General features: G+C 43.8%; 1 protein-coding gene across 1 annotated transcript in view; it reads left to right on the forward strand.

The window, feature by feature from the left end:
- The window catches only part of KIAA1210 (KIAA1210 ortholog), a 56,794-nt gene extending 46,811 nt beyond the window's left edge, over window positions 1–9,983 (forward strand). Inside the window, exons 9-11 of the mRNA XM_060183425.1 lie at window positions 745–905; window positions 3,748–3,850; window positions 7,866–9,983. Coding sequence (XP_060039408.1) covers window positions 745–905; window positions 3,748–3,850; window positions 7,866–8,059 — 458 coding nt within the window. The 3' untranslated portion in view covers window positions 8,060–9,983. The remainder of the gene's footprint in view (window positions 1–744; window positions 906–3,747; window positions 3,851–7,865) is intronic.
- The last annotated feature ends 5,435 nt before the right edge of the window (window positions 9,984–15,418 follow it).

Genomic DNA, 15,418 nt, shown 5'->3' on the forward strand with positions numbered 1-15,418 from the left:
TCACATGCATTGTGCTAGCTCTGGCTACTGGTACTGCCGAGGATCAAACCTGGGTTCTCTCACAAGCAAGTCCTATGTGTTGTCATTGGACTGTCTCCCTGGAGACACCATGCTGATTTTCTAAGCCCACTGGCTTGTTAACAGATACCCTTTGTTCAGTAAGTCAGCTTGGAATCTTAATTTCTAGCTTCTATCTCTCTCTTTTTCTTTTTTAATTGTGTGTCTCTTTGTTCACCATTTCATTCTATGAATCCAGACCTACGTGGTCTTCTGAACATCGCTCTTTCTAAGGGTCTTTGTGTTTTCAAACTTAGCATCTTGTAACCTTGTGGATTCCCACAACAACTCCAACTAACCTCACAGCTGTAGCAGAGACTAGGAGATGAAGAATATTCTATGGTTTTTCCCGGTTGGAGGAATGGCATCAATGAATGACCTGATCCTCTGGGATTTGGGAATTTTGCCCAGCCTACTCAGAAGCCATTGCCTTTCTATGTTTGGAGACCAGGAAGGAAGGGTCCAGTCAAGGGACATCACTTCGGCTTTGAGGAATAACTTACCAACCCACTGGATGTCTGCCTTACCAAGTTTGGGGGGAGGAGCTCTCACAAGAAGGTGAAATGTTCATTTTCATAGGCCAGCTAGTGGACACCCCATGTAGAGCACTTCTGTGGGGAGCTCACACTGCTGTTCTCACACTTTACTGCAGACTCTTTTCTCTAAGACCTTTTGTTCCTTTCTCAGCTAAGCCTGCTCACAGGGTGGAACAAACCACCTCAAAACCATCTGCGATGGCCACGACAAAACAGAGGCAGAAGAGTCCACTGTCCCCACTTCCTATGAGAGAGCCACGACTCAGGAAGAAAAACACATCTAAGACTGAAACTAAGGAGTACACATATGGGGTAAGTTCTGGGGAAGCCCAGAAAACACTTCAATTGGTTGCTAGAGTCAGATTAAATTTACACCAGGAACCTTGACAGAGAAGCGATCCCCAATCTCTTGATTGGGTTGGAGGGCATGGCAATGATCAAGTTAGGAGAGTCTTTTCTTAAAATATATTTTTATTTATTTTGTTTGAATGAGAGTGATAGATAAAGAGACAAGAGACCAGAACACTGCTCAGTTCTGGTTTATGCTGTTGATTGGAACCTAAGACATGGAAATCTTTTGAATAACCATTGTGCTATTTCCCCAGTCCTTGATGGAATTTATAAAACACCACTATTAAGTGTGGTTGGGGTAGTTTTAATGAATGCCAATGTTCCTTCAATATTTTTCTTTTCTATTCATTTAAAGTGTTTATTAAGTTTTTATAGAAAAGAGAGATCTTGAGAGAGAAGTGGAATATATATATATTGAGAGAGAGGAGGGGGGGAGAGAGAGAGGGAGAGAGACCCACACCATTGCTTCACTGTTCCTGAAGCTTTCCCCTGCAGGTGGCGTCTGAGGACTTGAACTCAGATCCTTGCACATAATAATGTGTGCATTCAACGGAGTGTGCCATTGCCCCTTCCTCTTTTAATTTTTTCTATTTGGTTTTAGTCTACAAGACAGGGGACTCTTCAGAGGAAACTGTTTGCGTTGCTATTATACAGTATTGCCCTGTAGAAAGCGTGTAGTCTTAAAGACTATACAGATCTGTTAGAAAGTAATGAATGTGAGGAGATTCTGTAATTCACCCCCTGTCTTAGACCTTCTAAAGCAGAATGTCATGAAATTGGTTTAAGAAATAAGTTATTGGGAGTTGAAAGTAATGAATGTGAGGAGATTCTGTAATTCACCCCCTGTCTTAGACCTTCTAAAGCAGAATGTCATGAAATTGGTTTAAGAAATAAGTTATTGGGAGTTGGGTGGTAGTGCAACGGGTTAAGCACAGGTGGAGCAAAGCACAAGAACCGGCGAGAGGATCCTGGTTCGAGCCCCCCACCTGCAGGGGAGTTGCTTCACAGGCAGTGAGCAGGTCTGCAAGTGTCTATCTTCTCTCCCCTTCTCTGTCTTCCCCTACTCTGTTCATTTCTCTCTGTCCTATCCAACAACGATGACATCAATAACTACAACAATAAAACAAGGGCAACAAAAGGAAACAAATAAATAATTTTTTTTTAAAAAAAGAAGTGTTATTTTGTAGAATTCACAGGTAATGTATAGGATGAGAGGTAAGTAGTTATCCCTCCAGTTATCTCTCTCTCTCTCTCTCTCTCTCACACACACACACACACACACACACACACACACTACAAATTTTAAAACGCTGAAATGGGATCCTATCACACATACTAGTTTTCATGTCCTATTTCATTTATGGGCAACTTTCTATATAAGTACATAATCATTTGTCTTTATGTATATGAAGGTGATGCTTGAGTCTCAGCATATCAACTGGGTTTGTAATGATCTATTTATAAGTTGAAAGATAAGTTCCATGATGAACTTTTTTTTTCGACATATGGATTCCAGTTGATGAGGTGATTGTCTTCTTTCCAATGTCCTATTTAAAACTTCTTTGAAAGTGTTGAAATGAGGGACTGTGTGTTGTATACCCAGTGGAATGCACATGTCACAATGTGCAAGCCCCTGTGTTGAAGTCCTGTTTCCCACCTGGTGGGTAGTGGGGGGAGCTTCTTGAGTAGTAAAGCTGTGCTGCAACTTTGTGTGTGTCTCCACTTTCTGCTTTGACTTTTCTCTGTTTCTATCCAATACATAATAAATAAATAACATATTTAAAAGAGAAAGTATTCAAATGCAGATCCTGGCCAGTGAGCTAGCTTAAGTAAGAGTGTACTTGCTTTACCATTCTCAATCCTATGTCTAGTTGTGAACTTCACTGCACTGGAGGAAGCTTCATTGCTGTTGAGTCTCCCTCACTCTTTGTCTCTGTCTTGGGGCTTGTACCTTGAGGTGCTTCTCTCTGAAACAGTCAGCCTGGAGTGATAACGCCCCAGTCAAGACCCAAAAAAGAAAAATGAACGAGAAAAAAATAATGAAAATAATGAATGAATGAATGAATGGAAACAAGAAAGAATGAATGAAAGAAAAAAAGTGCCTCATTCTAGAACTGCTGAAAATTACCTCAAACCAATTTAACAAGTTTGTACATCAAGAGTTAGATATGAAAGAAAATAAGTTAGATATATCAGAGGACACAGGGGCCAAGTTCATCTTGTTTTAACCCCTTGATGTGGAAAAAATGCACAAGGATATATAGACTAATTAAAATCAGTTGTGGTGAGGTGATTTTGAGCAGCTTAAACTGTACAATATTAAAGATGTAGATCACTGTCTAATGCAAGCAGTGTTTCGAGTCAAATGTTGGCAAGTTTTGCTAGGCAGATAGCCTATGGTTCACACTTCAGTTACTTGATAGGATTTTCTTGACATAGTCACATTCTGTTAGCTTGCTGTTACATGCTGGGCCTGAGGACATTCTCAAGTTAACTGATTCTCCTATGAGCCAGTCCACATGATTTGTATGATTACACAGCCCCTTTTTCTTCCAGATCTAGATGGTGGTAAGCTGGAAGCAGCTTAGGTTTTGCAAACCTCAATTCTGAGCTTAGAGACCCTCAGGATCACTTGTTCTATCCTCTCTGTCCTCAACCACTTTCCCCTCCCTCATTTCTTGTGATTATTATTGACCTCAAAGTGCTCTGGATGGGGCTTGAAACTTGTGGTCTTCTGAATATATGGTTTTGGTGTTTTCATGTTAGCTCTAACAAGCTTTGTCTTTTCATTTTTGTACTGAAGGGAGGTATTCCTCAGTACATCAAACCAAGAAAGAATCCCACTTCAAAAGCCAAGAAACAGGAGAAGGCCGTGTATCTGAATCCACTCAATCCTATCCAAACAGGTAAATGCAAACAAATAAAGACCCATTCCTAGTCAAACCCCCCCAATATAGCCTGCCTGGCACAATGTTGAGACATAGCTACAATTTCAAATGTAGTTATTGCATATGACACACATAACCCTCAAAATAATAATAAACCTTGGGTTTCTACCATGACTCCTCCATTGGATAAAGATACTGACTAGGATTGTGAAAATTCCAATGTAGAACTGTTACAAGATCAGTGTGTAACTTTCCGGGGTAGGAGGCTTGGATCTTCCATTCCCCCATTGAGAAAGATGTATAGGAACAAAGCTGTGGCCACTCCTGAAACATCCTTGAGATTAGCAAACAAGAGAGAAGATCCATGCTACTTTGAGGTTGTAATAAAGCAGTAGTTTCTCTCTTGCATTCCCAGTGAAACTATTGAACATCAGCCAATTTAAAGTCCTAGTAGTACTCAAGTCTTGTTTGTTTGCTTTTTGTTTTTTGAGGTAGAATAACCCATATTGAAGGATGGCCTATTTGGGTCTTATGCCCCAGGTCCCTTATAAGTAGGCAGGGCATGTGGTGGGATAGATAGTATAATTGAATGTTTAATAAAAGAAGATTTTGATGTCTCAGGTAGTTTCTGGGCTGGGTCTGCTTTAAGCAGAGGTGGTTGTCCTAGTGCTCACCTCTGAAGGCAGGACCTTCAGAGTTGCTGAATCTGGCCAATCTTCCATACTTCCTCCAGTTCTTGGACCTTCTGAAGCATCTCTTTCCATGTGGAGGTGATCTGCACAGTCTCCCCAAGCACCTTGTCCTTTCCCACTACTGTCTCACTTTCCTGCTCTCCGAAGGCTGCATGTACTGGCTTCCCTGTGTTACCTAGGACTCGTTTCACTGTATTCTCAGCTTGCTTTCATTTTTGTTTTATTTCCCTTTACTTTTCATTACTGCAGCTTCACATCCCCAGGCTAATTTTCTTTTCCATATAGGATAGTAGAGACAGAGAGAGGGAGACAGAGGGAAAGACAGCACAGCACTAAAACTTCCTTCAGTGCAGTGGGGGCCAGGCTCAAACCAGAGCTGGGCCTATGAAAAAGCATGTGTACTGTCCACTTGAGTTATCTTATTAGACCAGTGTATTTATGTTCATTAGAGCCTTGCTCAGCTCTGGCTTTGGTGGTGCCAGGGATTGAACCCAGAACCTTGGCCTCTTAGGAATGAAAGTCTGTTGTGTAATCCACTATGCTATATCCCCAGCCCTGACTTGTCAACTATTTATTTATGTGTTTATTTGTCACCTGGGTTATCTCTAGGGCTCTGTGTCTGTATAACTCCACCACTCCTGATCATGTTTTATTTCTGTTTTTGATACATGTGAGAGACAGAGAAAGGGAGATTGGTAGGGAAGAGAAGGGGGAGCAGGAAGTGGAGGAGACACAGAGGTGAGACACTTGCAGCACTTTTCCACTGCTCATGAAGATTCCTTCTTATAAGTGGAGGCTAGGGATTGAACCCAGGTCCTTGTGCATGTTAGTGTGTGTGCCACCAGCTGGCCCCTTTGAATCACTTAAAAGGCCTATTCCATCCCTTTTGTATTCTGAGCAGGGGTATGAGAGATAGGGAGATAAAGCTGAAAAATTGCCATGCTGCATAGGAGTTAGTAGACTCATCCATTCACCTACTCATCAGTAATGCTGTAGCCAAGAGGGTTTGTACCTCAGCAGGAGCAGGGTAACTGAATGATGAATCTATACCATGCCATCTTTACCGTCTCTTATCTGCTCATGCAGAAATTAAACTGTGAATCTCGACACTACTGTGTGAGTCTGGAATAGCATCCTCATAGCTATGAATCTTCTGATGGGGACTGTACTCCTGTCTGACACTGTTTTTGCTTCTCACCATGTGTTCAGATCATCTACTGAGCTATTTAGAATGACAGACTCCCTTGGTCCCTTTGCTAAGGCTTCTGCTTCACTTACTTCAGCAAATGATGCATAAATTGTTTTTTTTTTAATTTTTATTCTTTGTAGGAGGGAGGGAGAGAGAGAGAGAGAGAGAGAGAGAGAGAGAGAGAGAGACTGACCAAGCACTGAATCTTCCTTGACTGCTGTGGGTGCTGTGCTCGGACCTGCAAGGCACATACAGTAAAGCAGCACACTAGCCAAGTGAGCTATTTTATCAGCCTTATTTCAAAACCACTGCCTGGGACTAAAGCAATCAGTCACTCCACTGTAAGGCAAGGATGAAGGAGCAAGCAAATAGAATTGGAGTATAATGGACTAGGGAGATAATGGTTCTGCAAAAAAGACTTTCATGCCTAAGACTCCAAGGCAGCTATTTCAATACTTGGCACCACCATAAACCAACCAGAGCTAAGCAGACTCTGGATCAATAAATATATACTGGGAAAAAAAAGAAAGGAAGGATAGGGAGGTGTCTGGCAAGAGTAATCATTACACTGCTCTCTAGAATAGACTTATGCCAGGTGGATCTGTTGTTTTTCATGGCTCTGTGAATAGGTAAAGCCAAAGCAATATCAGTCCCGAAAGATAGCTCACCTGGATTTTCCGTTTGCATGACCTCTGTTCGAGCCCTATCTATAGTGGACTGGAGGAAACTTTAGCATTGTGTTCTTTCCCTGCCTCTTCACCTCTTTGTTTCTGCTTTTTTTAATCTGGAAAAAAAAGACTTCCTGGAACAACAAGACTTCCCTGGTGACAACTGCCCCCCCCCAAGATGATATTATCCTTTTAAAGCAGAACAGAGCTTCTGAGGTGGGTATGGGAGGTGATTCAACAGTGGACCATGGGTCTTGCATATGTGAGGCAGAGTTCATCCTGGCATCACTTGAGAACAACAGAAAAACAAGACAGTAAAAGTCTATGTACAGCTATGCTTTGCTTCTTCCCTCCTTCCCTCCCTCCTCCCTCCCTCCCTCCCTTCCTTCCTCCCTTCCTTCCTTCCTAACTTTCCTTTCCCTCTCTCCCTCTTTCTCTCATCTTCTTCCTCCTCTTCTTTTCCTTTTCATTTTTTTTCTTAATCTGGTGGATTAATAGCTTACAGTAAATACAGTTGTTGATACATGTGTAAAATTTCTCAATTTTACACATTTCTTCAATAAACTTTCACCTCCAGCCTAGGTCCTCCTCCACCATCATGCAAAAGGACCTGAAAGTCCCCCCAGCAGAGTCCTTTCATTTGGTGCCATCCACCAAGCCTAGTCCAAATTATACTCTGTTTTTACTTTCTGTTCTTATTTCTCAACTTCTGTCCATGAGTGGAATCAATCCCTATTTATTCTTCTCTTTTTGCTTATCTCTTCCAAGATGAGGCGAAGAAGGTGGATTCATCATTCTTAATAGCTGAATACTATTCCACTGTGTATCTATATGTGTGACTTTCTTAGCCACTCATCTGTTGTTGGGCATCTAGGTTGCTTCCAGGTTTTGGTTATGACAAATTGCCTAGGTTGTCTCCACCATCATGCACCAGGACCTGAAAGCCCTCCTTCCCCAACTGCTAGTGCAGCTGCTACTGGTTCTCCTTCTTCTTCTTCTCAACTTTGACACAAACTATTTATACTGGCGTAGTGTTGGGAAATCTTTATCTCTATTTCTCTCTCTCTCTCTCTCTCTCTCTTTCTCTATCTCCCCCTCTCCCCTCCATCTCTTTCTTAAATAATTTAACAATTGTGGAAGAAAAATAAAGTAAGAAAAGCTGAACAGATACCATGTAATATATTTTCTCTTTGGTCTTTGTTCCAAAGCACCAAAAAAAAAAAAAAATCCAATTATAGCTACCCAAAAGTGGCAGTGGCAGCTATAGGTATTACCTGTCAGGTCATCCTGGGTCCAGGCTCCCTGGGTCACAGCTACATTGATTTCACCCCTTTGACACCCCCCCACCCCTCCATGCTGATGGGCACCCACTGACTTATAGAAGTCAAAGGAAACCTGAAAGGAGAAGGAGTTCCCTGGGCCTGCATAAACAAACCCCAGCCCCTCTGGACACAAACTGTCATTTCTTTCTTGTGTGTTCTTAGATATGATTCCAATAGGGTTTGAAGAGAAGCAATTCCAGCTGCCTAATAAGGAGAAGGAAACCAGACTATCTGAAATGCTCCCCACCATGGTTCAAGAATCTTCTGAGCATGCTGAACAGGATGAGCCCGTCTGGTTTTCCCTCGCCAAGAAGAAGGCCAAAGCTTGGAGCCAGATAACTGAAGCAATGCAATAAATTGCTCCTGGATGGAGCCTCAGCACTTCAATAACTGCTAAAAGTTATACTAGTGCCTTGTAGTGATTTATTTACAATAACCACTTCTCATTAAGCAAAAGTGCCTTAGAAGTCAGATTTAAAGCTCATAAGCAAGTGAAGGAGACAAAGGACAGGAATGATGTCTGTCCCCCAGCATAATCACCACCAGCACTTGAGACCCCAGCATCTCCCCTTAAAAATGACGTAAACTAGTTGCACTGCTATAGAATTAGGAAATCCTTACTTTGGACAATGGGCCTTAGCAGGGAGACAGCCACAGCTCTTTGTTGGAGCAGTTAAAGAGGCAATCTTTTCCGTGATCGAATCAGTGAACTCTGACGGCTTGGCCGAAGGAAAGGCCTTTTAGGTGTCATGAGTCTAGTTAAACGCTACTATTCTATTGGTGGCTGATGCCAGTTTTGCAAAGGTTCCTAGATGAGCTGGTGAAAGAGAAAATTCCGGGTCTCCAAGAAAAATGTTCAGAGCCACCGCCCCAACAACTAGCCCACTGCCCTTTGAACTCCTTCCTTGCATCTTTGGTTGGGTGGGGCAAACACCTAGGAAGGACTTTGATACCAAACTCTATCTGCACTTGTCTCCTACCAACCTGTCTCAGGTTACACCTCCCAACCAGACAGAACACTTCTTGGGGACCACCAGACTCCCAATGAATAGCTAGTCCATAGCAGTCGTACACTTGCCTAATAGCAAAACGACTTTCTCCAGTTGTACAGGAATATGCCTGATGTCCTATCCTGTTTTGTTAAGCCCTTAATACCCCAGTGAAATTCAAAATTCTGAAAATGCCAAAAGCCGTGTTTTAAATCTGGCAGAAGACACACTCAGTCACCAGCACTGCTAAGCAAGTCTGGGGTCACTGGAGAAATGTCCTCCTCCCTGGTTCCAGTGTTAATGTGTCGATGCCCTCATAGCCCAGTTGCTACTTCCCTTCCCAAGGCACCCCCTGACTCCCAAGTTTGTCACTCAAAGTCAGATTGTACGCCACCCTAAATCCAAGACATAATGAACTGTCTGCTAACTTCACCCTTAAGTGATTGAATCTGATATCCAGGCCCTCTTTCCCATTGTCTCACACCATCATTTGGTTTGTTTTGTTTTGTGGTAGCATCACCACCTCTTTAGGCACTCTCAGACAGAGAAGTGAAAATGCAGGCACCTTCTCCATGGGATTTTGTTGGCTAATTGTCATCTCCAAGACACACCAAATCCATTCAGGTTCACTAGAAGTTTGCAAAACTTCCTTGTCAAGCCTTCTGCCCATACTTTAACCATCCAAACCCACCAAGCACTACAAGACAGCTCAAAATTGATGCCTAGACTCTAACTCATTTTCTTGGAGACCCAGAAATATCTTCTCTCACTGTGCTTATTTTTGTCATCTTGGGGCTACTTAAACACATATGCAGACCTAGACATGTACTGGTATCTTTGAATTCTGAGTGGAATGGCTGCTGGATTTCATTGTTGGTGTGATGTGATCATGTGATCAATCCACAGGCTGAATTTCCCATTTTCTCTAGAAATGATTTGGATCCTGTAACTTTGTTTTCTTTACAATGTTAGACTTAAGATGGACTGAATTTTGTTTCTGTCCCCACAGTGAATATTCCATGTAGGTAGATGCCCTTTACCCAGGTAGTTCTAGCAAAGCAACCATTACATACTACTTTCTTTTTCTGTTTACATCTGAGCATGAGCCTCTCATTAGTTTATTTTGAGTGTTCTCCAGTTCTGATTTCTTTTCCATGGTTAAACAACAGAAACTGTTTTTAAGTAAAGAGATTAATATTTTCTTTAATCCCTAGCTGCTTATTCTGATAATTTTTTAGCTGCTTTTAGCACTTTTGATTGAAAGCAAGGCAAATAAATTCAATAAAGCTTATTCTGTTGTCTGTCTCAGTGCATCTGCCATGTGGGGAAGGGACATCAGAAAGGGCATTGTTATTCAGGCTGCAGGGTTGCCAGACAGACAGAATGATCTTGCAAGGTTGTGTGCACCATAAAAGACCTTCACATGTGTGATGGTCTCCAAGTAGGTGTCTGTATGTCGGGCTCTCATGGGGGGCCTATCTTGGGTCCAGACCTCTAAGTGTGATTGTTCCGTTGGCCACAGGAGATGGGCACTAGCAAGAACCTTGCCCGAGGCAGCAGGGGTGGGTACACTGAGATACCTTTGCAACCCGCAGCAAGAGAGACCAAAGATCATCCCAGGAGACTATGGAGGTGAATAGTCTGTTTATTGAGCAGCAGAGCAGAGATTTTAAAGGGTGGTAGGGGGAAACAGTTTGTTTATACCTAATGTGGTTAAGGCACCAGGAGGTTAAGAAAGGGTGAGGATTTTTTCCAGTAACTGCTGGGCGGGTGGTGTAGCTGGTTTGGGGATGAGGAAGTGAGATTATCAGCGGGCGCATGGAGAGAGAGAGAGGGAGGGGGTCTTTGCGTGGGCAGGGGGAATTGAACCATATATGGTCAGAAGAACGGGAGACAGGGAAGAGGTGAGGGGGCTTCTAGTAGCTGAATAAACTGACTAACCAGTTTGAGAACAAGGAAGTGAACCTTTGTGCTTAGAGAATGTGGGGCCCTTGTGGGGTGGGGGAGACTGGTAGGGGGACTGAACTCGGAAAGCCAAGGCCCTCCCCTGCTCCGACTCCAAGGTGGGGAAGACCAACGAGGTGGCTGGACTTTCAGGCATCCATTATTCATAGGCGGTCCACACCATGCTCAACCTCAGCCTCACAGTTCCCCACATCTGTCCAGAGAAGTATAGAGGAGTTTTTCTAGTGTGTAAACACCTGAGGTAACAGAGGCCAGTGGGAGAGGCAATGCAGATGGGCTAGGAATGGGACTGTATAACAGTCTGTCCCAGGGAGTAGGCCTAGAGGAATCAGCTCCCAGTGAAAGGAAGGAACCCTCACTGGGAGGAAGAAGGAGGTCCAGGAAGTCAGCTATTTAAGCTCACCCTGCTATAATCTGAAGAATTCAGATGGGGGGTGGTGATGGCAGATGGCACACCCAGTTGAGCATACAAGTTACCAGGCATAAAGACCCAAGTTCAAGTTCCTGCTCCCCACCTGCAAGAGGAGAAACTTCACAAACAGTGGAGCTGTACTGCTTCTCTCTGTCTCTCTCTCTCTCTCTCTCTGCCTCTATCTCTCTCCCCTCTCAATTTCTTTCTGTACTATCAGAGAAAGAAAGAAAGAAAAATAGAATGGGGAGTCAGGCGGTAGCGCAGCGGGCTAAGTGCATGTGGCTCAAAGCGTAAGTAGTAACGTAAGGATCCGGGTTCGAGCCCTCAGCTCCCCACCTGCAGGGGAGTCATTTCACAGGCAGTGAAGCAGTTCTGCAGGTGTCTATCTTTCTCTTCCCCTCTCTGTCTTTCCCTCCTCTCTCCATTTTTCTCTCTCCTATCTAACAACAACAGCATCAATAACAACAACAATAATAACTACAACAACAACAAAAAAAGACAACAAGGGCAACAACAGGGAAAATAAATAAATAATAAAAAAGAAAAACAGAATGGCCACAGGGAATGGTAGATTCTGTGTAGGAATTAACCTAGTGGGGAAAAAAAAAGAATAGAGAAGTAAAGGAGTTTAGATAGAGATTTGTATACTCTATGTCTAGGAATATTTGAATCGTATTATCCACTAAAAATAAATCACTTACTTCATCTGTTCTGTTATCATAAATAGAAGGTTCTACCTCTTTCTATGACAAGTGCACCCTCATACTGTTACAGAAATGATCCCCAAAGCACAAGACTTGAGCCGGTTCTTGGTGAAAGAGAGGAGACTCCAGATCCCTCTGGGAAGTTTTCCTTGCACCTTTGAAAACCACACAGTTTTATTGAGGTTCCCCTCCCCAAAGGGGTGGAGGGAGCAGGTTTGTCTCGCTATTACAAAGTAGGCAGAAACAGACAATGGCAATCTCTCACGTAATTGCTATGCATCTTCCTCATCTGTGGCTTAGGTACAGAAAGGGGAGAACTAGTGCCTGGTATGTGTCAGTCTTGAGACAGTTGAATTTACTCCCTAGTTATCTTTTATCTTAGCATGGTTGTCTCAGGTGTATTAGTTTAGGAATGTGGAGGGGAGGAGGGGTAGCAACTACAGCCACAGATTTAATTGACAGAAGAGCAAACACAAAGTAAATGCATTCTTAGGCTTTATGTCTCCACATCAGGGAGGAAAGGCACTTCTCCACCATGCACATAGACTAAAATATCCATATAGGGTAAATCAGGAGAATATGCACTCTGTGTTCATCTATTTCCCATAATATTATGGACTTGGGAGTCCAGACTGGGATGCAGCATTCTGATTTCCTCTAAGTTCCTCTTCATTGGTTATGGGAAGAGCTGCCCCCTCTTCCTTCCTTCTGCTCCAGCTTCTGAACTCCACCCCATGCCCTGTGGAGGCATAAATCACCTCTTATTCCTGGGAGCACATACCCGCTGAAGTGCAGGCAACCATCACATGCATAGCTCCAGGGAAGCACACAAGCCCTGGTGGCAGGCTTGGGGCCACTTATATGTCCCAGGTCCCTGCAGCATGGACTAGCAGGGACAAACCCCTTGTCCCCAAGTGCAGGGCTCCTGGACCTTTCTGGAGGGGTGTGGAATGGGAGAAGGCTGAAGGTGCGATTTTGAGAACATGGATGTCAAGTTAGAGACCCATCTTGGCTGCGTCTAAAGGAAGTACTGTATTATCACTTTCTACAGTATGAACACTAACATCGGAAACAATTTGCTGGGCGGCCCAAGGGGTACGGAGACTAGCAGGAAAGGGGGGAGGGGAAGGCAGCATCATGGCGGCCGAGCAGGGGCCTCACAACCCACCCTTCACCACTGTCGCCGCCGCCGTGGCCGGGGCTGCTGGGACCTTTTGATCTGGGTGTGCGAGTTGTAAGCCCGCCGCCAGTCCGTCTGTCCCCCGGCCCACCAGTCCTCCTCCCTCACCGCCACTTCCAGCCCGAGGGTCGGGCCAGCCTGATTCCTCCCACCCACCTACCAGAGCGCCGGCCGGGGCCATGGAGGACGTGAAGCTGCATTTCTCCTCCCTCCCGCAGTGCAAAGAAGACTCCTAAGTGAGTCAGCTCGCTGACCACCACACACAGGCCTCCGTGGCGGCTCTTTGGCCGAGGGACGACCCGGGTCCCTAATGTGGGAGCCTCAGCCGGGCAGCCGTGAGCTCCCTCCCGCGGGCGGTGCGGAAGCTCGGGGGCTGAGCCTCTGTGGCTCCTGGGCGCTCTGGTCCCACCCTGCCTGGAGCTCTTCCTCCTCTGGCCGGGCCCCAGGGCTGAGGCGGGCTCCAGGACGATGTCTGCGGAAATCTGCGTCTAAGATTTACTTGGACTTTGATTCCAACTTAAAAATAAATAAATAAAAATTGCCCCAGCAGTAGCGAACTAACGTTTGAAATCTTAACTTGAGAGAGACCTTCTTTGGTGGTGAGCCCCAGGTGTAGAATTAGAACCCGAAACTTTCAATCAGAAATACTGCCCTTTGGGGGGGGGTGTTTAATTTCTAACTTGGTGTCCTGATATCTAATTCGGGGTGCTTTTTATTCAACTTGATTTATTCCCTACAAACATGTACTGAGTGGTTTTCCTCTCCGGGGTCTGGCAATAGCGCATTGGGTTAGGCGCACATGGTACTGGAGTGAGGATTGCCCCTGGCTCTCCACCTGCAGGGGGGGAGGTCACTTCACTAGCGGAGAAGCAGGTCTGCAGGTGTTTTCTCTCCCCCTCTCTGTCCTCTGATCCTCAGGAAATGCCCACAAGATGGCTTATGATGACATTCTTGATGGAAGTGACCAATGATGGCACCATAAATTTTCTAATCAAATATTCATTACTTAGGCTTAGACATCTTTTTATCCTGTCTCCTACTTCACTTCCCTTCATCACTTTGTCTACCCAAGTAATTACACAAAAGAGTGTAAGTTTCAAGGATGCAGGTTCAAGGCCCTGGTCCCCACCTGCAGGGCGAAAGCTTCACAAGTGGTGAATCAGGGCTGCAGGTGTCTCTCTGTCTCTCTACCTCACTTTCTCCCCCTCTTCTCTCAATTTCTCTCTGTCCCTATCCAATAAATAAATAAATAAAAATTTTAAAAAGAATGTAAGTAAGTAAGATGCATCTCTTAATCTCTTTTCATAGCTTCAGCATTATTATCAACCCTTGATAATATTTAGTTGAAACTGTATACAATTGGCCAAGAGATATACTGGCAAACAGTATTTATCAACTAAAGGACAATTAGTGTCTTTATGACAATCTGTATTAGAATTAACAAACAAGCAAATGCAGAAAAAATCAAGGTTAGCTTAAACCCCACAAAATCCTAGTTGTATTTCCTCCCTAAACTGAGGCTAGACTTCATAAACCTAATACTGGTCTGGATACAACAAATGTTGCTCAATGCTTTGATAACTGGGAGAAAGCCTAATCTTGTCAGGTAAATAAGGGACTACAAAAGCTGGAAAAATGCAAGAGACCTACTCACTCAGTGATGGTCTTCTTAGTCACAGTCATGCTACCTAGTAGCCAGGGTTCCTAGTCAAGGAATACTTGGGTTCCCCCATAGATTCAGTGGGCTTAGATTTGTTTTTTTTTCAAAAATTTTAAATTAGTGATTTAATATCAATTTACAAAATTAAAAGATAACAGGGGTGTCATTTCACATCTTTCCCACCACCAGAACATCACCATAATACTTGCCATATATCAGAGCAGATAGTTATTGCTATAATCAAATTTTTGTTTAATTGGGTTAACTTTGAATATCCCATTGTTAGGATTTGCTGTATCATACACAACATCACCATCATTTATGTCCTTTGACATTATTTTTATATAGCTGTGCCTTATAAAGTAACACCACCGTTTTCTCCCCGATCAAAGCTTTTAGAAAAACCCATTTTTCTATGTTCTTATCTTCTCTTCCTTTCTTTTTTATTGATTTACTTACTGATTTGACACTGATGGACAAGATTTTTGGGATAAGAGAGATACAATGCCACACAGTTCCCACCACCAGAGTTCCACATCCAATCCCCTCCATTGGAAGTTTTCCTATTCTTTATCCCTCTGGGAGTATGTACCAGGATCATTATGGGGTGCTGAAAATGAAAGGTCTGACTTCTGTAATTGCTTCCCTGCTGGACATGAACAATGGCAGGTTGATCCATACTCCCAGCCTGTCTCTATCATTCACTAGTGGGGAAGGCTCTGGAGAGGTGAGGTTTCAGGACACATTGGCGAGGTCGTCTGCCCAGGGAAGTCAAGTTGGTGTCATGGTAGCATTTGCAACCTGG

The sequence above is a fragment of the Erinaceus europaeus genome, chromosome X (assembly GCF_950295315.1).
Source record: "Erinaceus europaeus chromosome X, mEriEur2.1, whole genome shotgun sequence".
NCBI classification, from domain to species: domain Eukaryota; kingdom Metazoa; phylum Chordata; class Mammalia; order Eulipotyphla; family Erinaceidae; genus Erinaceus; species Erinaceus europaeus.